This window comes from Ammospiza nelsoni, chromosome 4 (genome assembly GCF_027579445.1).
Source record: "Ammospiza nelsoni isolate bAmmNel1 chromosome 4, bAmmNel1.pri, whole genome shotgun sequence".
NCBI classification, from domain to species: domain Eukaryota; kingdom Metazoa; phylum Chordata; class Aves; order Passeriformes; family Passerellidae; genus Ammospiza; species Ammospiza nelsoni.
This window is the reverse complement of record NC_080636.1, coordinates 71,310,686-71,338,279: the sequence shown is the minus strand read 5'-3', so window position 1 is coordinate 71,338,279 and position 27,594 is coordinate 71,310,686. Positions and strand designations below refer to the sequence as shown.

The 27,594-nt window shown below is 37.8% G+C and overlaps 1 protein-coding gene across 6 annotated transcripts in view; it reads right to left on the bottom strand.

The window, feature by feature from the left end:
• RAPGEF2 (Rap guanine nucleotide exchange factor 2) overlaps positions 1–27,594 on the bottom strand; it is a 185,028-nt gene that overhangs the window by 102,943 nt on the left and 54,491 nt on the right. For all 6 annotated transcript variants that reach the window (XM_059470295.1, XM_059470297.1, XM_059470296.1 and 3 more), the window contains exons 2-4: positions 24,928–24,998; positions 21,335–21,391; positions 7,105–7,188 (exon numbers count right to left, since the gene is read on the bottom strand). In XM_059470295.1, coding sequence (XP_059326278.1) covers positions 7,105–7,188; positions 21,335–21,391; positions 24,928–24,998 — 212 coding nt within the window. The remainder of the gene's footprint in view (positions 1–7,104; positions 7,189–21,334; positions 21,392–24,927; positions 24,999–27,594) is intronic.

The following is a 27,594-nucleotide window of genomic DNA, read 5'->3' as shown; positions in this document are numbered from 1 at the left end:
TTCAGCTCAGCCAGAGCTGACTGTGTCTGAAGTGATGAAGTCAGACTCACTTGAAACCCTCCCCACATGCCCTGCCAGCCCTCAGGGAGCAGGGCTCAGCCACAGCCCCACGGCAGCTCCAGCTCCTCCAGAACCTCACAGGGAAGCCTGCAGTGACCCACACGAGCAAGTGCTGGATTTCGCTGGCAGCACTGACCATCATACCAACAGATGAGCAAATTCAAGGTAGATGGCCAGATCAGGCACTCCCAGTAAAATGCTACCTCTTGTAAGCAAGATTTTATTTTCTCTAGGAGTTGGAGTCTCAATAAGTAATCGGTCACACTGTGCTGTGATACACCCAATTTTCTGCTTGCAGGTAACAGTAAACATCTCCATCCAAAAGGACAAATGCAGTCTTTTGGGTAAATGCCGACAGTACAAAGCAATTAGTGTTTATTTCTCAATGTCTATTTAAAATTCATTGTGAGTAATTCATGATAGCCACACAGTCATAAATGGACTGACATCACTACTACTTCCAGCTTCCTCCTTCAGCTCATGAGCTCAATCTTTCCTAGATTAAACCCTAACATCACACTCCTGCATGCCTCAGTTTCAATTGATGGGACTGAAATGCTGAACCAAGGCATTCAAACCAGACAGAGGACAAGGCAGCAGGGGGGTTAGCCCACAACAATACCACACTCTCTGCCTTCCCACCAGCCCTCAGAGACAATCATGAGCACGGCTCCAGAATACCACCAGCTTGATACAGACACCAACACAACAAACAGGTCACAGGAAAATCCAGCAGCAGCAAAAACAGTGAAGTTTTCTACTCAAGATAGAGAGTTTCAAGGGCAAACTAAACCCAAAGCATGCACTTCCAAGTAACTTCTTAAACAGACTTTACAGATGTTCTCTGAAACTATAACCTGAGAAGTTATTTGTCTCTGGGAATGTCCAGTGTATGGTCTCGATGTTTCCATCACAATGCTGCAAATCTTTAGCCATAAGCAACTCAGAACCTGGAGAAAGCTAAATTAGCTCCACACAGCTCTTGATCAACTCCCTCTGCAGCTTAAACAACTAAACCAGCAGTTCCCAAAAGTACAACTGAGCCTCCCACAAGTTCATTGTTCTAAAATTCTGTTTCCTGCTCAGGGGGAAAAAAAAATAAATATCTTTTTAGGGGATTTTATCATGGTTTAAATATTTGTGTATAACTGATCACTCCTAGTTAAAATCCCAGTTTCATTTGTTATCTCATAGGTGTCAGCCAGTAATAGCCAATATTAATAAACTCTAAGTTGCAAATATATGATTCATAGTGAGAGAAGGATTTTATCATTGTGATTAAAGCTATCAGCATAATTTTACTGACTCAAAAAATCAAAGGCAATTCCATATTCAGAATATAAATACACCACCAGTTAGATACATGTAAATCACACAAAACGGCCTGATTCAGACACCACAAAAATTAGGAAGTGTGTTTCAGATACATAAAGCTCTATAAATGCACGTAGATAGCCAAGGGCTCTGCTCCAGCACCATTACACTCACATTCATTACCTGTCAAAATAAAAAAGTCTGCCAAAATCCCTAACAAATTTTATCCTGAAAGATTACTTTCATAAGTTAATGAGGATGCACTTGGATGAGGACAAAACATTCTGCATAAACTGAGTTTTTCTATTGCTTTACACCCATTCAAAAGAAGTCCTTAATTCGTTCAATGACTCTCTATTATGATTACATATTCCATTCCATTTTTTAAGTTGTTTTACTATGGGAAAGACCAGAGGGCTAAACCATCAATATTTAAACACATACATCCCTTTTAATTTTGAAAATAATGAAAAATAGATGTTCTTTCACTTCCAAAACTTAAATCTTTTAATTAGAGGAAAAAGCTTAAATAATTGCTCCTGTATGTAAAATCTGTGAAGCTGCCAAAGGGAAAGCAGCTCTCCATTGCCATATGAGGCAGCGAGGGAAGGACTGGTTGGAGGCAGCAGCAGGGAAGGAAAGGAGGCTGCAGGAAGGAAGCAGCAGATGAGCAAGCAGTGCAAACCAAAGCCTGGTTTGTGGGTGCAATCAGCACAGCGGGATGCCCGAGCAGCACAGCACACACTACCAGACAGGCTGGGAAGCATCCAGGAGAAAAGCAAAAATCCCCAAGTACCAGAGCCAGCAGTCTGAGATAAACTGCCCAGCAATTCTGTATTTTGTATTCTGCTAAGAGATGGCTGCATCCTCTGGAGGCCAAGAGCAGGCACGAGGTGAGCTGTGGGAGATCCAAGAGACCTTCTGGTGCTGGAGCTCCCATTTAAGGAACACAAAAGAACCCAGTGCAGTCTGCACTAGAAGCAAAGTTCTGGTAGAAAAACCACGCAGGAACTCCAAGCAAATGACCAGACGTGGTGAGAGCATGCAGCAGGCCAAGGCAAGCTGGAGGCCATTCCAAAAGACATTCAGAGGGACTGTCACACAGTTGCTGTCAGTGGCCATGTGAAAACACAGGAGAGCCAGGACAGCCCTCAGGGAATTGCATTTTCTGCTCCTTTATTTTCTGGAGTTCATACATAAACCTCATTCTACCATGTGAACTGCTTCAGGGTACAGATGCCCAGGGTAAATGACGAGGGCACTGAGTGTTCATTTGTGCTAGTTTGATGGTCATGGTGGGAGGGAAGAATTAAGGAATGTTTAGTTTAACATAATATATGCCTGATATGTTAAAGTGAATGAAGAAGTTTGTAGATATTAATGGGAAAAATGGGGGGAAAGAGGTAGAAAGGAAGAGGGATGGTCTTCCTCATATTAAACTGTCAAATTTAACTGTTGTAATTCACAGAAATTAAACAGGAGAACAAGATAAAGCTTTACCTCATGTCACCAAATAAATGGCAGTTTTAATTGTTCAGAGCACAATTCTTTAAAATCATGGACTGTATATTATCCCAAAATAATAAATTAAAGGCAATAAAATCCTGCCTTATCTTATGAACACTATTTGCTAGCTGATGGCTTGGAATTTGAACAAATACAAGCTAAACTGTATTACAAAAGGGAAATAAAATTAAACTCATGCTATTTTCAAAAAAAAAAATCCAGACACAGTTTAGATGTTAAAGTTTCTAAAGCTAAACACGCAATTTAGGACTTCATGTATTCCAATATCTCATCTTGAACAACTTATTATTTTAAAATTTGGAATTAAAGACTTGTCTGGTAGGTAGTTACAATTTTACAAGCCATCCAGTAATTATAAAACTTTGGCAAAAATTGGCAGCTTTGACACTCATTTTGAACTGTTTCAAGAGGTAGCTATTTTCCCATATCTCATATCCTACAAAGCTGGTTCATTTTGGACTGCTGTGCTATTTTTTATTTACATGGGTTTTAGTAGTATTGCTGCTGTTACTGTCTATTTTATCTCATTGCTGCTCCCAGTAAATTGTTCTTATCCCAACTCATGATCTCTGCCTTTGTGTCTCCCAGCAGAGAGGGGAGTGAGAGGTGTCTGCTTTGGGAGACTCTCACTAGGTGGGGGACACTAAATTAGGGTGTGCTGCTCCTAAACCACAGCAGTGTAAAAGCAGGGGGGTGGTCATTTCTTATGCTTTTAGACATCTTGTGGTGGGGGAAGAGGGTAATTTTAAAAACATTCTTATTCTCCAGCTATATATTAACTATCTGCCAAACCTAGTGACTCTGATGAAGAAATTTTAAATGGTACCTTAACACTAGAAATGAAAACCAAGGACACAAGGATTTGGAAGAAAGAAATACAGTAAGTTTACCTGACATGACATATACAACAAAAGAGCATTTCCAGTGTTACTCACCAACCAGTCTGAGGATGCTGTATCCAAAACTAATGCAAGCAGATCAGCTAATAGAGGACCCAAATAATATGCTGAGCATAGGCAGTCAAATGCACTAAGGTACTTGCAAGTGTCAGCTCAAATCTAGTGAGAGCCCTCTGTCCTGTTCTTTGCTAACTCACATGGCAACTGCCATGAAGTTTTAAGAGTAAGGTCAAATTCTGCACAGGACTGAGAACAAACCTGCAGAATTGTAAGCAGATTTGCCCAGTAGGTCTGTCTAAGTTGTTCTGAGATATGACTTTTGCTCTGGCATGTAAATACATTCATTTTAAAGGAGTGAAATCCAAAAAAATAGCAAATGCTCTTGAAATTCGGGGGTTGGGGTGGAATTAGTGGGATGACAACATTTGTTTTATTTTAAATTTGGTCAGCTACTGCCCAACCATCGTTCAGTGAAGGTGAGCTTGAGGAGGTCAGGAGGACAGGCATGGGGAAGCCCTCAGCCTGAGCAAGGACCAGCAGCCCAGAGAACCATCCAAAGGGATTTACTGCAGGTGCATGGGGCAGGTTGGCAAAAAAAGAGAGAATAGCTTTAAAGTGGGGGAGAAAAATGAGGAGGTTTGGATGGTGAGATGCTTAGGGGTGAATTACATTTGGCTCTGGGAAAAAAAAGTTCGGGAAATGAGAATTTTCTAAGTCAATTGTATTTGGAGAAAGGAGCATACTTCTTGCTTTCTACATATCTGATTGCTCCTACACAGACTTCTTGGCTCTCTTAATCACAAGCTACACATGTTGCAAAATAATATCCTAGTGGCTTTTTAGATGGGCAAAGATAAAAAGGATTAACCTGAAAAAAGCCCACATTAAAATAGTGTAAATATTAATTTACTACTGCAAATTTAGTTTACTCAAATGACAAACAAAATCAATTACTTTGCAATGTTTAGGTCTCTCCCTATCACTTGATCTCAGTGATGCATGAGGATGGGCTCCTTTTGCTAAACCATAGCCAGCTCATTTCAGCAGTAATAGGACATCAAGATGCACAAATTATGCAAAACTGGAAAAGGCCCTTGAAGTTTTTACTCCCGGTATATGCAAATAGTTTCAGCAAACACTTATCCAGTAACCATCTTCTGTCCACTTTTGACACTACTGCTTAGATTCCAGAATATCACCTTATCAGTTCTTTCTGGACAAAAGCCTTTTCATTACGTCTCACTCCCTTTTTTCTGAGCACCCTAAATTCTTACTTTGGTATTTCTGCCACTCTAAATTCTTACTTTGGTATTTCTGCCACTCATTCTCTTCTGCCTGGCTTGTATAATTGAGGGGTTTGCTATTTCTCTCCCAGCAGTTTACTGGCAGCATAAGTAAAACTGGAAAATTTAATTTTCTTCTTAGGCCATTTTCTCACTAAATAAGTCAATCAATCAATAAATCATTTATTAGCCACCAATATTCCAGATCAGAATTTTCACCTGGGTGCCCTCTCACTTTTGCCAAGATTTTTATTCATGGATGAGCTCAAAGCCCAATTGCAACTTACTCATTTAGAAAGAAAAAAACCTGATTGACCTTATCCTAAATTTTAAGGCACTCACTAACAATTCAATGACTACAGCTTCTAAGCACAAAGCCCCTCACTAGAAAGGCTCTGGTTTTGCTCTCCTGAAAGACTTTCTATCTCATATAATTAAAGTTTCTTAATTTTGCTCTCATGGTTTTAAATTATCTTTTTCAATTAACAAATTGTCTCTGTTGCCTTTGCTTCCCAACACACTAGCTTTGACATCTACTTGGCTTCACCTACAACTGTAAAACCTATTTGTATCACAAATTCCATGCCTGCATTTCACTAAGGTATCAGACACTGTCCCAGATGTCATTTTACACATTTCTCCACATGAACAGCACTTAATGCTCTGCTTACTGCCACAGGATCTGTAATTTTCTGTTCATTCTACCAGGAAGAGTCTCAAGCTCATTGTTTATCTTACTAAATCTGACCTCTCTTCAAGGTACCCAAGTGAGTGAGGCACAAGTATTGCTGTATTTCAGAGAAACAGAAGACATTGCCATGGACTATACACAGCCACCCTACATTAATTCAGATATATAATATCTCTTCTCCTGGTATCTTAAAGTAGCACTTTCTGTCAGCTTTTGTCCTGGCACCGCCTGCTTATGGATAACATATGGGACAATTTCCACTCTGCCAGAAGTAGGGCTCCTATAATCCCTTGTTGTGCTACTTTTTCCAATAATCAGTTTTGCACCTTCAGCATTAATTATTCGATGGCACATATAATAAACCTTTTTATCAGCAGTGCCTGACAGACACAAGACACTTGGTTTCACCAAGAACATGCCCCCATCATCAAATGGAAGTCCCAAGACCTGCACTTCCCACTGGAAGGCAGATTTGAAGATCTAATGTCTAATATGCCAATCAACACTAGCCATGAAGTGGCTTCCCACCTTTTAAAACTGTTTAAAAAATTCCAGTTCTTTCCCTATCATGATACTATACAGAGATGGATCATTCTTTCATTCTGCCTTTCACAAATTTTATTACATGCCATACACTTCAAAGCAGCCTTTAATGGTAGTCTGAATGAATATGCATATAACCAGCATATTTTAAAATAATTTTGCTCTGCTTCCATTAAAATGATCAAACTTAGTCACTTCAGTCTAAAATCCTTGCAATCACTTGCATTTTTTATCATAGCTCAAAAGAAGTAATTTTTTTTTTACTGGAGCAATATAAATGTTGAGCACCTCACACCCAATTTTTTTTTCCATCTAAGAAACTGCTCTTAATTTAAAATCCATTTGCATGGTATATATAACATACAGAAGCAGCAAAACCTGCAGTAACATGATCTAAGAATATACTAAAACATACACCAAAGACTTGTGCACAGTAAGTAAAGGAAAACATCTACATCCAAATTCTATAATTTGAAGAATGATTACTCACAGGAAGAGACTACTCAGCACTTCACCCCATTTGTCAGGTTTTCAGGTTTTTTTCTTTTAAATCAAAAACATCTGCATGACACTTTGGACAGTTATACACTGTCCGCAAAGATGGACTTTCAATTCTAGCTATGGGCATGAAACAGTTACCACAGCTACTAAAGGCAGGAGATGTGTGTTTAGATTTGTTCTTCTGTGATCCATTAAATATAAAACGCTGCCTTTAATTCTAAAATTTCTCTGCATCTCATGATTTATGTTTAAAATACAGAATGCAGTACATTCATAGCTGACATACCTGCTCCTTGGAAGAAACATGGATTCTTTAATGAAGACTGAACCAGACAGCAGGATATACCAACAGGTACCAATATCATCAGGGCTGGAATAAAATAAAAAAAAAAAGATAACATAGTTTAAAACACTTGATTTAAATTACTCACAGCAGCACCAAATTTGCACTACAAAGGACATCAAAGAGGCAAAACACTCCAAACTATGGAAGGAAGACACAATTCAATTATTTAAAAAATAATTCCATTAAACTATTCCATGCAAACATATACATTATTAGAATGCTCAGTTTAATTTACCTGACTTTATTAAAAGCATCTATCTATTCATTTGGTAACAGCCCAATTCAAATTAAATATAACTGTAAGTGATTAAAGGAAGCCAAGCTACAGTAAATATGCTGTATTGTATTCTATCAAATGCATTGAAGAAGAATGACAGGTCCTCAATTCTTGCTGAAGAGAGCTGTAGCATCTTTCCCTCTATAAATAAAGGCATCTTTTCTCAATACTAGTCATCTTTTTCTCAAGCCTTTCTTCAAGACAGAAATTTTCCTCTCGGCATCAGCATGCCTTTCTACAAGGTAAGAGACATTTGCAGATGGCAAACCTACATCAGATTTGCCAGTCACCATTATCTGCTGCTGCTGAGCACTGCCCCTTTCACATCTCTTCCTGGCACCAGAATAAATTCCCAACAGAAGGGGCAAAAAGTTTCTCTTCCCCTCTCTTCAACCTTAGAGGAGCTGGATGAGGAAGACTTTGTCATCCAGGCACCGTTCATTCTACTGTAGATTCAGATGTTGCTCCTTGAGTAATACAAAATCCTTTTCATATTAGACTCTTTTTGGATAAATGAGTTCAAATAATGTTTGGACAGGAAAATAAAATAGACCAAGGCTACCAGAAATAGCTGCAGTAGAAGTCTCATTCCATGCTGACAGTCAGTGCTGAGAATCTCTCCGCTGTACTTCAGCTTCTACCACTCCTGCTTCCTCCAGAGAAACTGACTAATTGAATTCACGACTAATGGAGTTCACTGTTATGAACTGCATGAGCTTTCTTATGGAAAACCACATCCCTAGTGACACTAAGAGATGCAGATTACTTAATGAATTTGTAGCACCTTCATTTTTTAAATTATATGTCTCGAGTCTTTAGCAACAACTAGGTCTACTTCAAGTAAGAACAGCCCACATCTTTTAACAATGATGACAGCATAGTATTAACATCTAATCTTAAATCTTAGTAGGCAATGTACATGTTAGCAGTGTATTTTTCATTTGAAGAACTGCAATTTAAGAAGTACATACAGAGGTCCTCAAAACAAATGTGCTAGTCTAAAAGAGCTGAGAGCAAGCCATCCAATCTAAAAACATGTTCTATTTTCATTTTCCACTGTATAATACAAGAATGAGAGAGAAAGGAGAGGAACATAGAAAATTAGCAGAGGAAATTATGGGAACACAATCTATGGCAAAGAACAGAGGAACTGAACAAGATGGAGATTGTATTTCTTTTCTAGCAGCCAATGTCCTGACCAGTGAAGTGATGCTGGTCAGCCACACACACCAGAAGTTACAGCATCTTCAAAATCAAGATTTTAGGAATACTTCTTTATACTGATAGACCATAGAGAAAAAAGCAATAACACAGTCCCACTGCTAAAACAACAGCATTTTGATTCACATATCTGAAGTGTTCTAAGCTGCCTATTCTGAAATGTGCCTCATTTGCTTCTCACATGGGTCTGTATCACCCTCAAACTTTTTCGTCTAGAAAAATCAACACTGTGCATAAGTGCAGAGAACCAGGTTAAGCACAAGAAAAACAGCACTTTCAACAAAAATATCATTCCTAAAAACATTAACATGCACCTGAGTAAAGCATCTTCAGACTTTCCTTCTTTCCCCACAAATCCTATGCTGACAGTCACACAACAGCACTGCTGCTGAACTGGAAGTCTGTTAGGGTTTTTATTATGTTCTTTAATACCTGTCATTCTACATACAAATAATCTGGACTAATTACCACAGTTGAAAGTTTTTGAAATAGAAATTTTCAGCAATGGATACAGACAAAGTTATTTCCCAAATACCTGGGAAGTAACTCTACTAGAATGTGAATAATAATTTTTCCATGTGGATTACAGCACATTATATTATCACATAATAAGTTTTGTGGTCTTGGGGGTGGTTTATTCCTTTCCTTTTCCTAAAATCTGGCAGTTTGACCAAGTATTAAAGTGTAGTCTGATAGAACAGAACATGGGGTCACAGATTTTATCATTCTAAAGCACAAGTAATCTAGATCTTCCCATGCTTCAAGAAAGGCATTTCCAATGATAAAATAATTGAAGCAGAAAAAAATTAAGCCAATAGAAAGTATTTTAACTTTTGCAAATCTACTAACATCCAAGCTCTTATTTTCTTCGTTTGAAGACCTGATTAACTTTTTGAAATCCTCTCTCAGACCACCTATTTGTAAGGAGCTCCAGTTGTCTTTTCTCATTGGACATCTTTTAACTTCAAAGAGAAAAGCAGCTACTGGCTTTCACAATCACCAGTCAGTATATATAATATATACAGTCAGTATATTCAATATGCAAATGCTTAAGACTACTTTTGACTCTAACTTGGAATCATTTAACAAACACCTAGAATGATTATGCATTCAACTGCAATGTTTTGATTTCTTCTTATTTAATCACACATAGCATGACTCTTCACTCAGTTAATCGTCCATCTCTTCTTTTTGCCAATTCACAGGTTTATTCTCTTTCTCTGCAAGTTGGCTCTTCAAAAGTTGTTGGTACTTCTCACTTATCTGTCATGAACATCATATTTTAACCACTTTGTAAATAATCAAATTAAGCATCTGCTCATTTGACAGCTAAATGAACTGATTAAAAAAGTAAATCAAACTTGAGGAATACCATGTAATAGAATTTGTTTTCCCTTTGCTTTATGTGTACTTAACTGGTTTTATTTTTACAGTTACATTTGAGAATTTCTAAGCTCTAAGCTATTTGAATCATGCAGATCTACTGAACTCAACACTTTATTTATCTAAATAAAAAAAAAAAAACTTCAGTATAGCTGTGTCACAGTAGTGGAATATTACTAGAGAATGTGTCTGCATTCAAGGTATCTTCCCTGAAATACACTTTGTATTCTTCTAAAATTTTTACTGTCAGCCAAAACATCATAAATATTTCCATGTCTTCAAGAGCAAAGAACATAGGTAGGGTATTAATACTCATCATTTTTTTACAACTAGTAGTGTCTTAATATAGTCTTGAGCTAAACATCTGAAAAAATCCCAAATGTATAGCAAACACATTTCTTTCTCCAGAACCCACAGGCTTCTCTCAGAAGAAAAAAAAAAGAAAAAAGGCAAATGAAACACTGATCTATTCCTTTCATATGAAAATATATTTAACTCCTGCACTTTTAACACTTGTTACACTCCCAGTTGATTAGAATTAAGCCTCAACAAAGCCATTTGGCAGCCAGCTTTTGCTAGACAATACTGTCACAAGAAACACGTGCAATTCTTTCATTTTAAGGATTCTGAGCTTTCCACAATTCTATTCAAACATCATGTGGCTTTCAATCAAGCTTCCATGTTTTCTGTACTATGCTTGACATTTGTTCATCAACAATGCATTTGCATTCTTCAGGACTTTTGTGCCTGTCATGAAAGACAGAATAAACTATAGAAGAAGCAGATGCTGAACTGCAAAAGTACTTCTCCAGGCCACCTGAGGACTCATGCAAATACCCATTTTACCCAACAGAGAAGACTCATATTTGAAAGCTTTTCTTTGCATTCACATTTTACATTTGATTTTAAACATTAAAACTGAATTCTAGACAATAAGCCTAATGGTAAAGTTTTCTTTCACTGCTAGAATAGTGCCTACCCCAGCAGCCCACAGAAGAACCGAGAAACTTTATTTGTCCTAAAGATATTTCTTCTGCCAAAGAAACAACGGTAAATTGTTCTTAAAAGGCTTTATTGCAGACAGGACACTTCTCTGACTGGGTTTGCAGGAGGGCATTAAGTCCACATAAGCACTTCATCAGGAATTAGCTGAAGCAGGATTGATGCTGATGACCTTTCCACAAAGGCATCCTTCAAGAGACAAGGGGTTTTTCAAGAGTGAATGGGAAGGTCCACAGCACCTGTCAGTCAAGCTGATGTAAAAAGGAAAGACATCTGCTGAGGTAAGATCTTTCCTATTACTGGTTTAGTAAGGATGCCACTGCTGGCCAGCATCACCACGACCACTGAAGCAGCAGCTGTCACACATGAGGAGACTGGGAGTGCACTGAAAGCTCCACAAAGCAATGGAGCTGCTGAAGGGTCTGGAGCAAAGTCCTGTGAGGAACAGCTGAGAGAGCTGGGAGTGTTTAGCCTGGACAAAAAGGGGCTCAGGGGAGGCCATATCACTCTCTACAAGTGCCTGAAGGGAGGCTGTGGTCAGCTCTTCTCCCAGGCAACAAACAATAGGACAAGAGTTAGCCTCAAGCTGCCCCAGGGGAGGTTTAGATTGGATATTGAAAGTGTGGCCAAACACTGGAACAGGCTGCCCAGGAAAATGCTTGAGTCACCATCCCTGGAAGTATTTTAATGTGCAGATCTGCTTAGGGAGAGGGTTTAGTGGCAGACCTCGCAGTGCTGGGCTAATGGTTGGACTCAATGATCTTAGAGGTCTTTTCCAACCTTAATGATTCCATGGTTCACATCTGGCTGAAAGCAAAGCTCACCTAACCCAGCAAACAGCACTTCCTTTCTAGTTTTGAATTCCTCTCTGCTCCCTCCCTCCACTCTTGCAGGGCCATATGCAGAGTGGGAGTAGGAACAATTTAAATCAGGAACTACTGACACATGTACATTTCCAAGCAGGCATACAAAGACCTTTTCAAGCAAGACTTTACCCTACATGTTAGCCTTAAGTGAAAGAATACGTTGCTTCAAGTACCTAAGACTGAGGGAAAGTTGTTGTTTGTTTTGGGAACATTCTTCAGCTCGGCTCCTGTCCTGGGTTTTTATCTGGATGAAACGTAGGACTGTTAAAAGTTATACGGCCTACCAAAAGCAGCAAAGATATCCACTTTCCCTAGTTACAGAAAACAAGATTTATTGCCAAGAAAGTTAGATGACACAAGCAATTTATCCTGCAGAGAATCAGAATGAAGTCAACCCCAAAGTCACTCACTAGGGGCAGTAAGAACAACAAAATCAATACACACTCATTCTGTCCTGAAAATAAGATTTGTGTTCTGCAGAAACAACAACAAAAGGCTCGAGTACCAAGATTTAATGTTCTTCTTTTGTTAACTACTATGATAGAGTTACCTACTGATAAATTTTCAGAATATTCAGTTTTAGCAGTAACCTTACAGTGGAGCAAAACTGAAAGCCAATACCAAAATAGCCACCAATGTGCAGGTTTTATTATAACCTGAACTTTAGTTGAACAAAATTTGAATAAATTTCCTTGAAATCTTAACTTTTGTATTAAAACACTGTCAAGAGCAGAGGATTTCCTGGGGAATCTATATATAATTTCCCAGAATGCCAGAGAACTTGACTTACAGGAATTCAGGAGCTAGAAATGGAAAGTCATAAATTGGATTGCCATGCCTTCCCATTGTGTGTCCCTGCCCAGCTCCCTTGATGTAGCCCTTTAACACAACTACAAGCTGCAGCCAGACAGGACACCTTTCTGCTTTGAAAATCACACAAAAAACTGAGGACAGAACTATTCAAAGAAAGTTCATAGCTGACACTAACTGTTCTGTCTGCAAACTTCAATTGTGTCATTATGCAATGGCCTATGACATCACTGGGTTGTCAGCCCTGATGAGTTTAGACAGCATTTTCAGACTGAGGCTTTCACATTTTCTAGCATATGACTGTTTTCTGTGAGACCTCAGAGGCACTCAAAGTTCAAAAATCAAGAAGTGCTTATAAATCTTCAGACTGACAAAATCCAAGAAGTTTGCAGTCTTTCTCACAGTCTCCAGCACTTCATGGTATGATCTGTTTATGCCCTGAGAAGGAGCAGCTTCTTATTCCCAGACCAGCAAGTAGTTACATATACACTACTTAAAACTAAAGCTTTATTTTCTAATTACAAATATTTTATTTCTATATAAAGCAATCAGCAGCACTTGCATGCTTGCAACTACACATTTGTAACTATATATCTGAATTATATATTAACGGCATATCAAAGAAATTCTTCACAAGAAAACATGTCCAACACACACATCAATTCTGTAATGCATCTGTCTACTGCAGCACAGGTGTTCCAATTTTAGCTTTCAGATTTCCTGATTACTTAAGGTGCTGAAAAACCCTCCAAAATATTAAGCTACAATAAAGATTTAAATCAACCTGTTGAAAAGCTGAATAAATCTCAAATATCTATACCATCTGTAGTGTCTTCCTCTATCCTAACAGGTCCTGATATATCACTTTTCTTTAAGACTTCTTTAGAAATAGCTAAATTTTTAAAAGAGCAGTCCATTTAATTCTTATTCTCCATCAAAATGAGACACAGCACTACTAAAACCTCTGGAATAACCAATCATATTAAGCACAAGCTTACTCACTCAGGTTCAACTGAGATAATGAACATCATAAGTATGTACAGTGGCAAGAATTTGCAGGTCTTTGTGATGACTGCTGTCAAACATGCTTTAATTCTGTCAAATAAGACATCTTCAGTGCAAAATTCAGTACTTGGACTTGAAAGCACATGCTAAACAAAAGTCTTTCCTCTACTGCCCACCTTCTGGTCATTGGCTTCTCAGCCAACTCCTTTAAAACAGCACATGCAAAAAGCTAAGTAGCATGCAGGTCTCAGTGGAAACAAGCATGGAAATTACCTCCATATAATTACTATTTATATTCCTTTTGCACTCGGGTCTATCCTGAGACCTAAGCAACAGAGGTGTCATTGCCTCTCCAACACTGGACTTACAGCAACTCCAGATGGTGGCAGGACCCCTAAATTTAGTCATCCTCAACATCCAGAATTGCCTTGCATTCAGAGCTATTTTCAAACTATGCCATAAAAAGGTCATGAATTCAACAAGAACAATTTCTTGGTAGTGAAAAAGCTAGTTTAATTTGTGGAAAGAGTAAGTCTTTAAAATTCCAACCACTAAAGGATTCATTCAAGATTTACATTAACTACATATAATACCATCATCCTACAATCTATAACACTTGTAATTGTTTTGATAACTTACAAACCAAGGTGCACCTATTACATTTTCATGTAATCATACTCAGTGTTGTCCAAAGTGGAATAAACTCCAGAAAGTAAGCAGAGTAATTCCAAAGACATTGCTCATGTTCCCAGGTCTCCAAGTGAGAGAAGCAGAAACAATGGAAATTTGACATGTCAGAACTGGGAGCTCTTTAAGACATTTAAGAACTACACAAGAAGAAATCCCAAAGAACATTGCTCTGCAAGCTCATGCTCCATAGGATCTTGTTCCAGCAGATTAATCTGTCTGTTTCTCTTTGCTCATTTTGGTTATCCTCTCTGTGCTGACAGCTATAGGTAGTTTATTGTTTTAACTGAATAGTCACTGCCAGAATTAGACATTAGCCTTGAGATGTCAAACATGTCCAAGTTGAACAATTCTCTCATTGCCTGAAGACCCTGCCCACTAGCACTGTAGTGTTCAAACACAGAGTAACCAGAAAACTGCTTACTAACTTTGTCAGCACTGCCTCTAATCCTCCTTATTAAGCCAGTTAAGCAGTTACCTGACATCTGCCAGAGCATTTCAGATGCTCTTGATCACAATAAGAGGTATCTCCCAAACACAAAAGTAAAGGAGATTGGTACTTGACGCATTACCCACACACAATTTTCAAATATTTTTCTTCTTATATGAACACATTGAAGTTATATTTAGAGTGAAGATTAGAAATAAGAATAAATTTAAGACAGAGTTAAAATATATTCAGTAACAAAACTGATAACTCGGAATTTTGAACTTCTGATTTTCACTAAACAGTGTGCATATTTCAACTTATGTCCATGATTATATATTACAGATGGACACTTGTGATGAAAACTTGCGTCTTGACTCCCGGTAGCAACAATGGGAAATGCAGAAAAATTAACCATAGTAAACAATTCCTCAGTATTCATGAAAAAAAATAATCAGAAGAATATTTTTCTTAACAGTATTTAAGTTATTTATAATTTTTTTCACTTCTGAAATAAAATCAATTAAATAACACAAGAATTTTGGTCAAATTAGTGATTATTACAGAGTGTCGATAATGCCTGTTAGTCTAAGAGAGTGGATTAAACAGGCAATTAATAAATACATTATACAAATATATGCACACAAGCTAATTGACCTATTGTCATAGAAGTCTAGCTATTAAACTTGTACAGTGAATTAGTCCTTAGTATCAGAAGAAAAATGCAGAACAAAAATTGCAGTCTCCTACATCACCAGAAAACTATTACAGAAGCAGCAAAATAAAATGATCTTGCACCCAAAACACTCTTAAGGCAAGACAGACAGATCTGTTCTTACATCTTAAACTTTCTTATGCGTCTCCAAAACCAAAGCTTTGAGTGCCTCAAAGTTCTCAGAATTACAACAAAAATATGAGAGCTTTCAGTGAAGCATTTACAGTAAAGAAGGTGCAAAACCATTACTTCAGTCATCATTCAAGGAAATCTCAAAATCAGGTCAAACAATAACACAAATTTGGAACTGGCTGTGCAAAGCCAACAGACTGTAACATTGATCACTGACACTATTAAGAAGCCTTGATTCAGTGTCTGTTTATACAGAGACAACTGCCAAGTCCTTGAATGTGTTTATTTTAATGATAGATATTGCCTAAAAAATTCCCCACAAAAAATGTATCCATAACACAACATACGAATCAGGTTCCTGATTTACTGCAGTGCAGAACTGGCAGCATTGCAATGATATTTTGGCAACTGCCCAACTATCAGAAGGCACAATACACCTTTAGGAATATTTTCAGGACAACACAGAAGAGTCCAGCCCTGCTGCAGAACTTCTTTGCATTACTAAATGTACTGCTGCAGAACTTCCACAGAAACCTGCAGATATGGAAGAAGCACAAATGAATACATCTATTGCCTGCAGAGATGTACCTGAAAATTCTGATACTGACCCAGAGATCATACAATCATTTAGGCTGGAAAAGACCTTTACAGTCATGAAGCCCAACCATTAACACACCACTGCCATGTTCACCATTAAAACCATGTCCCCAAGCACCACATCTCTGTGTTTTAAACACCCCCAGGGATCTTAACTCAACCACTTCCCTGGGCAGACTGTGTCACTGCTTGACAATCACTTCTGTAAAGAAATCTTTTCTGATATCCAATCTAAACATCCCCAGCACAACTTGAGGCAAGTTATTCTTATCACTTTTTACTCGGGAGATCCCCTAGCAATTCCTTTTCGTACTCTTTTAGGACTTAAGTTTTCTTAAGTTATCTGTAAGTTACAAACATATACAGCTACAGACCACATACACTGCATCTATAAAAGCACTCCCTCTTAACACAATTTCAGTAAGGTGGTCTCAGCAGTGCTGTTCTGTTTAAAAATGACGAGACCCTGAGATTAGCTCAGTTGGCCAGAGCAGAGTGCTGATGATTCCAGGGTTGTGGTTTTGATCCCTGTATGGGGCATTCACTAAAAGATAGATATAGCAATCCTTGTGAGACTCAGAATATTCTGTGTGTGTGTGTGTGTGTGCAGCTAAAGAAGATAGTTTCAGCTCATTTTTGTCACACTTTCAAGTCAGGCAATGCAGAAATGTACAGCAACTTTGGCATAAATTTTTGTTGGTTTACATGCTTCTGTCCTCCTGAGGGTCTTCAGGGCAATATGTTACCATGAAAGAACCATGAATTCAATAAATGTCACTTTTATTGTAGGACACAAAAGCGTGACTCTTGGATTGCCACTCTTACAAAGACTACTCACAGATCTATTTCTCACCTGTCCTTGCACAGAACTACTGCCCTGCAGCATTTTTGAGACATTCTGCTGTACCTCATGAAACACACTAAGATTTTTCTCTAAGAAAACAATCAATGTTTGAGTAGCTACCAAGAAGATGTGCTCCTTTATTCCCTTTCCAGACTTCCTTTGTTTCAGGATTTGATGGCTGGGCCAAGCCAGTCCTAGAGAAGGCTGCATGACTAGCCCAACACCAGTGTGTTTGGGTCTTGTGACTTGCCATGGACATATAATTCATTAAACTTGGCTAAGGCTGGATGGCGATATTACTGCTAATAGGCTTGAGAATTTAGTTCTAATCATGGAAATTTCAAAAATAATCAGCTGAAATTACATCTCTTTTTTACAGCTTTCTCCACTTCTCATCCCCTTTTTCCTCCCCATTCCACCACCATACAAGTACTACAGTCTTAATACAAGTAGATGTTTTTCACTCCAGACTGCATGACAAATTGGGAATGAGGAAAAAATCAAGACACAACGTAACTGAAGTTTTTTGTCTCACACCTGCCTACCACAGTCAATAACTTAGAAACTAATCAGCTATTTCTCATTTCAGCTGTGAACATTCTCTGTAGTAATAACTGCATTTTGCACACAACATTTTTCCCTCCAATCTCCAGTTTATATATACAACTTCTACTTGTCTTTCTCCAAGCTGAATTTCATTAAAGGTTGCAATCTGAATTACGTAAAAGCACACAAATATTTTGACATTAGACAAGAGCTTTTTCCAGCCAGACATCACACTAAAATTCAGTTCAAGATGTTCAAGAGATAACTACTCTTTTTAAAACAGTTGTCCTTTTTTAAGAACCACTACCATCACAACCAGCAGCCTACTAAGTAGTCTGCTCTTAAGAACTTTAATCAAAAATGAAATCTTCTCAGCAGGGACATGTGGGAGGTAGGAGCATATATCCTATCAGGACTTCATTTGAAGGATCTCTAAAGAAAAATACACTTCATAATAACCTGGACTGGGGTTTCCTTCAAATTTTTAAAAACAATACAAGCAGTAACTAAGTTAGTGCCAGCCTAAATTGCTCAAACTGCAGGCAATGTAATCACAAACTGTGTTGTGGTACAGGCTGGCAATTCAGAAACATCAGGCTTTATTACTGAATGACTTTAGACTGCAGGTCAGCAAATCATAACATATTTTGTTTCAATCCAATATTCCTAATAAAGAAAATAAGGGAAACTTAAAAATATACAAGACTTCCTTACAGAAAGAGTAAACTGAACACCAGTGATGCATACACACAGAAATATCAAACAGCATGGCTGAAAAACACACACAGCCCTCACATGACTAATGAGGAGGAAAAAGAGGTGGTTGTTTCATTAGACACATACTCATTTGCTTACATCCAAAGCACTTATAGCCAAAGAGTCCTATGCCATCATAGCACACAATTCAATTTTGATCTGAAAAATTTTGTTCAACTGTAAAGAGGTATAAACACCCTCTACAAGTCTGCTAGAACTTTGTTTTCTAAAGAAAATGCTAATTGGAAGCTCACTGTTGGAGATATCAATAATTACTATCACACATGTAAATACATTTCATGATATGAAAATAGAACATTTCTTTCTTTGGACTACTGATAAAACATATATTAAGTGACCAAAATAAATATATTTTTAATAAGATCTCTAAGTAGATTTGAAGAAAAGGAGCAAGTTAAAAAAAAAACCCAAAACAAATACGCATGTCAAGAAAGCCTCAGTTCTGAAGTTCCGCTTTGCAGGTTTTAAACCCTTTTGTCATTAACTTCCCATCAAATGAAAGGAGTAAAATGACTGGCAAATGAAGAATAACTCAAGCTGAACTGCCACTTCTAATAACCCAGTTTCCGTTTAAGCAGTGAGATGGCCGTAGGGTTTGGGAATTTGTCACTACCATGTACACCCGTTGATAGGAAAGTAAATGCAGATGAGATGAGCCAATTTTAAGCAACGTGCTCCTTTTTATCCCTTTGGTCATAGGAAAAAAAATCTATAGAGCTACTATTAAAATTAACAACTTATTTTTGGGTTTTTTAATGTAGGATAAAATAACTGCACATAATAATAATGCACATAATTATTTTCAGCATTGCATGCATATGCACAACAGAAATTACTTTTTTATAGATACCACTGGCAAAGCAGACAGACACACAGTTTTCACAATGAAAATTTTTTGATCAAATAAACAGAGCAACTGCATTAGTCTGCCCATTAGCATTTAGGGATAAAGATTTAGCTTTTCTGCCCTGAGACATTAAGTTTTGCCTCAGGGAGGTCAAACACACAGGTCAATTAACAGCTCCAGCAGTTGCAGCTACTTTAATAGATATAGCACCCAATTTCAGATTTCAATGCAAATATACCATCAGGAGGCAGAGGGAAGAAGCTGTAAGTTAAAAAACAATCTAAAATGTTAAAATCTGATGGTCTTTTAATACCTTAGCCTTCATGATGAAAATAAGAGCATCAAGTGATAACTCTGGTAAGTTCATTAAAAAGTAACCAGGTTGCATGTTCCAAGCTGATTTCCCACAGCTCATAACTGAGTGGATCAATCCCAGCCTGGCTATCACTTTGCTTCTCTCTCCTGTAATACTCAAAGAATTTTTCCAAACCTGTACATAGCAAAATTGAAATAATGTTTTTTAGAAGAGTACATCTTCAACACATAGGCTGAATTTGTGAAACAAAAATAAGGATCCCTCCAAGTTCATTATCCTAAAAATAGAACACTGAAATTAGACTGCAGGTTTCACGGGATTTTCTTACTAAGCAGATCTCAAAATATTCATTAAAAAAATGTAAAGCTACAGCTCAGAGTAACAGAACATATATTTTTAGTTTCAAAATATGGATTTTTTTTTTTTTAATAAAAAAAAGTAATTGTTAACTTTCAGGTTTAGCCCATTAAACATTACATCAGAGATGTGAAATGCTAGAGCAAGCACATTTTGCATTAGCATCTATATCCAGAAACTGCCAAACTGCCCATTAAATCTTTTGAATAAATCATGGGGAAACATGTCAAGAAGCAACTAAATAGGAATGACAGGCAAACAACCAAAGTGAAGATGAAGTCACATGAAAGGAGTGACAAAGGAAATCAATGCAGAAGAACTGCAAAATGCACTTCCAGTTAACCCAGATTTCACAATCTCCTGTTTGTGAATTGTATTTTCTCAGGCACATATTTCCTGTAATTTTTGCCCGCATTGAGTATATGGTAAGCTAGCAGCATGACTTTTTTCAGCATATAGTTCAAATTTAAGTCAGTGCTTAGAATGACCAAAATACTGGGTCTAAACAAAAACTCTATTACAAAGGAGACATGAACCAACTGCCTAGAGAAGGACAAATCACCAGCACAATGGTCCCTTGTAAATTAGTGTAAAATAAATAAAGATTGTATTGGTCTAATTAAAATTATCTATCCACCTATAGATTTTATCTATCCACCTATAGATTTTGACCTTATGTATTTCCCATACATAACATTACTGGATTTCATTAGACCTTAATTTAACTTTGCTGAATGGTCAAGGTCCAGCATTTGAGTTTACTCAATCTCATCTTCCTCCTGATGCTCCATATAGGAAAAATTCCACAAGTACAAAAGAAAGCGTAGAAGTGCATTCTTTGTATGCTTAAATGTTCAAATAATGCCAGACAACTTGGAAAAAATATGCATTTAGGGTCTGGGTTAGGGGCAGGAAGTAAGAATCTGAGAAACATTTTGTTTCAATGAATTGGTTCCATAAATGAAGCAATTACAATTCTCAGCTCTCTACTGTAAATCTGAGTTGACATTGGAGCACATCCCTGCTAATTATAAACCATGTTAGATTTGTCAATTTGGCACCACTGGCACGAAAAGCTGATCACTACTACTTTCACAAAACTGAAGTAAGACTAAATGACAATCCCACATCCATATATTAATTTTATATAAATTTAATACAACATGCATCACCAAGCAAGAGCCACTGTTGGCTCTCTCCCTGGCAGCAGCAAATTTGTGTGGTGTTTGATGATGAAAATGGACCATTTACATTTACAGACTGTGCACGCTAGGCAAGGAATTTTGGCATTGAACAGTCCTCAACTCACTTTAATATACATTAATTCTTTCAACCATATAAGAGGAAGCAGAAATACTTACTAGTACAGAACTTCATTTGCTTCATGCCTTTCATATCTAACAGTTTCACACATCAGTCTGAAAGAGAAGAAATAAATTTTAGTTATGATTCCTATCAGTGTCACAAAGACTTCACTTTCTAAAGTTACTCAGCATTTCCACAGGTAACTCCAGCACTTACTGAAACCAACCACCAATTCAAATCCAAGCTGATTCATTATTCAAGAGAACAAATTGTAAAATCTAAGCATTTAAGTTATTTATTCATCCAAGATCAGTATTTATTTAGGACACTAGATGTAGCTGTTCCCATTAAAAAAATTTATAAAAATAAGGAAAAATTATATTGATCTAATTTTCCATAGTGATGTGATAAAAGCAAGTAGCTTCATAAAAAGAGTTCTGAATTTTAGAAATGGCTGGAAATGTACTACAACACTAATCAGAGATACAATATAAAAACTGCTCTCTTTTTCAAGTCAGGCCCAATAGGTAAAACAAGAAACTGTGTTGCCTGGTAAATCAATGCTTCTCATTTTGCTAAAATTCAGCAACTTGAAAATTACCATGAGATTTTAATGCTAAAATCCCAGAGGGCTCAAAGTGGAGAGAATTTCCTGCAGGAAAATCCTCTGTCTAGAGGGGAGGATTAAAGTGCTTTCGTATTCACTGTCTGCCTGACAAATGTGGCATAATAGAGAGCAACTAGAATAGAACTTACCACATACTAGGAAATGCAATGTTAACTTGATGTAGAAAAATCACAATGCCATTTCTGTCTACTGCCTCAAGGAAACAGCCCTGTGAATAACTGGGGGGGATGGGGGCAAAACAAATCCCACTGCCTCCCTGGCCTTTCCATAGCTCTGAAGCAGACTGCAAACCCCAAGGCTATTTGACAGCCAGACAGAGATTTACCTAAGAGGCTCATGAGAACATTCAAATAAGGAACTATATTTAAATTCTGGAAATAAATTCTCTTTCTTCACATAATCCATCATCAGAATCTCGGTGTATCAATGACCAACTGCCAGCAATAATATCATAAGCAGGCAAAAGCAGTCAAGAATTGCTACTCAGGCAAAAAGACTGCAAAAAGTTGATTTGAGACCTGTAAGAGTTGGTCTGGGTTTGACATAACAATCAATTGCCATTTCCTAGATCATTCATTTCAGCAGTCAACAGACTGCTACAAAAGTCACCTTAGCATTCATCTCTCACAGGATTTTACTTATTACTTGAGCCCACTAAAAAAATAACGCCCCTTCTGTTCAGAAGTGGCAGGCTTATTGTGGTATCATGACTATTCATAAATCATTAACAGAAAATTGAGATCTTAATTCTGTTTGCAGAGAGATAGATATAAAAATTAAGAATCAAGTTTTACTACCACAGCCTTTCCCACACCCTGGTAGTTTAGATCTATGCTTTGGACCATCTTTCAGAACTTTTCTCACTGAAAAAAAATGTCACCGTTGTATGAAATTAAGCATTATGTATTGCATATCAATTTCAATCATTTTCCATTCTGGCACAGCAAAAAACTTTGAATCACAAAACCATATTTTTTCAGACACTCCTCTCCATCATAAAATTGGGTCTTGTCAAAATCTTTTACAGACACTGAAAAGCTACTGTCTGCTTCTACCTCCTGGGTTTTCATCCTCCCTCTCTGATGCTGTTTTGAGAGGGAAGGGGAGCACAGACATGAAGTCACTGGTGAGAGGAAACCAGAAGAGAAGTCATTGCTAGGAGTGAGATTTAAAAATTTAAATACTGCTCAAGGATGGTCTGTGCCCTACTGGTCTGGAACGATGATGCCTGGGCAATGTGCCACGTAAGAGCAGGAGTCACAGGAAACAGAATCACTTCAACAAGCAAGTTTTGTTCCCCTCTGAATTGGGATAGAAGGAAGCACATTCTTGATAAAGTCACGCAAGTTCACCACTGGCACTGAGTTTTGCAGCATTTTGGTCCCTTTATTAGGACAGCAATAGGGGAGAAAATGCCTCTTACAGAAGGTAGCCAAGCGTTTCAATTTTTGTGTTACAGTGGCACAGTTAGAAATTACAGTGACCAAGCTGTACAAACTAGATTGCTTCCTCTTTGAAAAATTGAATAAGTTCTGATCAATACTGGTGTCCAGTTTTTGCTCAGTCACTCAAACGTGATCTTTATCTGCTTCCTCAATAAATGTAATAAATTACAGATGAGATCACCAGCAAGCCATATGGTAAGTTATTCACTACTAGGGGCTACATTGAATACATTCAGTTTTAATGAATCTCAGAGGTTTTTGTGGCATTCCACTGCCACAAGAAGAGCTGTATCCTAAAGGATACTATAAAAGCTTTCAGTCAGTCCAACATCTGCCGGGAGCCCGGCCTTTTCCATGTATGGTACTGTAAACAGAAGCTCTCTTTGAGGAATTCGCTATGCTGGGAGAACGAGTTCCACACATTCCTCAGCAAGAACCTCACGCTGCACAGGAAGCCAAGAAGCACACATCAACATACCACACAACCATATGTGCACACTTTGATCTCTGTAAACAAGTTAACATCAGTTTAACCCCAGCCATGCAAAACTTCACGTGCTCAAAGTATTGCATACAACAGCATAACACAAAACACTTCAACTGAATGTAACCATGACCTCCTTCCAAAGCAAAAGTAATTACAGAGACTTCTTTGAAGTTAACATTCACATTGCAAAAAATGTGTCTTGAGCGCTTTGGAAGAAAGAAAACCCCGCCTTTTATTTTCTCTGAATTACAGAATATTGGCTTGGGAATGTGGACTCCCACTGAATGACAAAGCAAGTGGCCAGAAAAAAAAAAATAGAACCTCAACTAGCATTAATCAACTCAAAGTTGCTTCAGCATCTTCAGATGTGGCAAATGTTGGCAAAGATGAGAATATAAAACAGCAGTAATTCACCCTCTCTACCCACAGGGCATACAGGAGATGTGTTGGCCTCCTTCTCTAGCTGCCAGCCTCACACTGATTCCCAAATACCCTTAGAAACCTCTGCTGTAAGATACTTGTGGGAGGACAAGTGCAACAATTATCTAAAAATCAAACAAACAAAAGTCTTTACAAAAAAAATAGGAAGCTCTCAGGAAAGTTTTGACTTGAATTAATTTGCTTCATGAAGCATTTTAATTAAAAGTGTGGATGACACTTATCAAATATCTTTACTAAGTATTGTTTGCATGTGTTGTACACAATGAGTCTAAAATTTCCACACAAAAGCAAGCACAAACTGAAACAGAAGGTGACAAACAGACCCTGCTCTCGTGACTACTATATTACATAAATTATTTCATCAATATATGGGCTTGTATGCTGTATGTAAAGCATTTATTTCTAGTCCAAAAGTTTGAAAAGAAAACAAATGCATCCATAATAGACAGAAATAGGATGGAACAAATAGATACACTGTGCAGACATACAAGGAGGAATCAGCAGAAAAATAAAGACGGGAAGAAAAGAAAGCAGTCATAGGCAGTTTGAGGTACAATATACAAGAGTAGTATATGGTTATCAAAATTACTGCTCCTTTGCCTTGTTAGTGCATTAACATATATGGTTTTTAATGATACAACATCATACCTTAGCTGATGCTCTCTCAGATTAGACAATGCTTCCATTCCATGTAAATATGAATACACAATCTCCAAGTCCTAGAAAAAATAAGGAAAACATTTTTAGTATTCTCAGTTTGATACAAGTTATTAAAAAATGGTTTCTAAAGCATCTAAAGCTCCTTTAATAGGGGTAGTAGGGACACTTCAGGAGATTAAAGGCAAACTGCAAGAACACATTTGATTATAATCTGGAACCTCAAATGAGGAAGAATGATAGTATGTCCACATCAAATACAGAAATCTTTCTGCTTTTGCTGCCATTACTCTATGTCTAGGAAACAGGCCTAGTTCAGAACCACAGTGAACTATTTTGCAACCATCACAGTCCTTCTTTCCAAAGCCAACATCCCCAAAATTTTCACTTACTTTGTAAAGCAAGGTCATAAGAAATCAGTTTTTTTCATGTTCAGGGGAAAAGAAAAAAAGTACAACAGAGTCTAACAAAATACTCCATTATACAGAGATATTTATAAAACTGTATCCTCTTGAAACAGAAGATAATCTACAATCTAAAGAGAGAAAAAATGCTGTCATGAACAGAAAATTGACATAATAAGAAAAACCAAATATGATCTTAATTATAATATGGTGAAGTTTTATATTCAACCATTGTGGACCGCCAATATCCAGCTGACAAAACATTAATAAAGACATGAAAACAACATCCAAGACTAAAACACCCTAAAATGCAACTGTGGAAACACTAATGCCAGGCCAGAGGCTTTGCTCAAGTTATACTTAAAATAACTACAGCGTTTAAGAGAAAGTTTCAGTGAAGCCAACAACATCTATTTAGAGTGATTTATCTTTGGCTCATGGATTTCATGCTGTTTCATCACGCTTTTTCTTATTTTAAGACTTGCTAGTTGAGAGACAAAGTATGATCCATAATTCATTAAAAATCCGAGCAACAGTCCTCAACCACTAACTTGAGAATAAACTAACACCAACACAACTCTCGTAACTTACTGTGAGAAGATGTTTTTCAAGGAATGGAATATATCAAAGCTAGAAATTTATGCAAGATTTGATCACTGTGAAATATCTGTGAATTTAAAACTGCCTAAAAATACAGAAATACTTTTTCAGACACAATGAAAGAATGTTCTTTGGGCGAAGACAAAGAATTGATGTCGCAGAGTGAACCTGAACTTGAGAAAGAAAAAGAAAATCCCTTGAAATACATTAAGCGTAGAAACATGCTGTACTTGTTAAAACCATGGCACAGATCAGAAAAGATACCAGGAGTTACACTCAGTGGCTAAGGCTAGATTGATGTCTCTCATTCTGTTACAAAAAGAATGTCTTTTTCTCACACAGAAAAGGCAAATGTTCCATTTGAAAACGCAGAACAAACACACAAGTTAAAGTGCTGCAATTTCACTCCAGTTTCGGCCCTTCTAGGCCTCTAGAGGCTTTGGTCCTGCAAACAGCAGAGGGCACATCAAAGACAAAAGTAATTGGGATGGAGGGGCTCTGCACATACAGGGCTCTGAAGAGAAAACACAGCAGTGCCTCGCCTTTTTGCTTTTTTTCCCTTCAAATAAAAGTGTGTGAAAAGACATGTCTGCTATAGTCAGCAACCTGCTCATGGCCAGCCAGGCTGGAGGGGAGCAGGGGCTCCCAGGAGCCCTGAGCTGGCAGCAGGGTGAGATGGCAGCCAGACAGTCCCGGTGGCACCGCTGCGCTCGTCCGGACGCGCCGCACTCCGGCACCAGGCAGCAGCTGCCGTGGGAAGCTGGCAGGGACCACTGGGGATCAGGAGCAGCATCTTACAGGGAAAAGAGCCTGGCCACAAAGTGCTGCTCTAACCCAGCTCCAGCAAGTCTCTCGAACAACAAGCAGAGAGAAAAGGAGAGTAACTTTCTGCCACCATCTTGCTCTGGAGTGGCAGAGGCTATCTGCTGTAAAGAATTCACAGAAGAATAAATAGAGAACCAGTAAGGATGCTAGCTTACAGACCCGGGAGTGGACCCATGGGCATGTGGTTTCCAAAACTGATGGGTGACACAAACCTACTGACCAACCCTACAGATGTTACAAAGTGATGAACACGGGTTGTGTTCCGAGAGCAATGCAGCTGAAGTGACTCAGTGCAGGGGGAATGCATTAAATCAGGGAAGGGAGTCACAGAACCATAGAGCAGTTTGAGTCAAAAGGGATGTTAAAGATCATAATTCCAACACCCCTGCCATGAGCAGGGTCTCCTTTCACTAGATAAGGTGGTTCAAAGTCTCACCCAGCCCAGCCTTAAGTCATTCTGACCAATTTCACAAGCAACAAGGTATGTTTAGTAAAGTCTTTTTCTTCAAGTAAGTAATTCCCTTTCTAAATACAAGTATACTCGCCAAACATTTGCAAATAGAACATCCCATAGGTCCCTAGATGAGGAACTGCAGATTGTGGAGGTCCTTGACATAAAAAAAAAAAAAGAGGAATAAAATAATAAAATATTTAAAAGATATTTTAAAAATCTAAAGAACTCTAATAAAAGGGTGAGGTGAGGAAAAAAAACACAGTTAATGAAGTCTTTACTTGCACTTCCATCATAGTTGCTGGCTAAAGATACCTCATCCTGAGAGAACTAAGGTGAGGAGCTTTTTCCAGTTTGGAAATAAAAAAAACCAAAAAA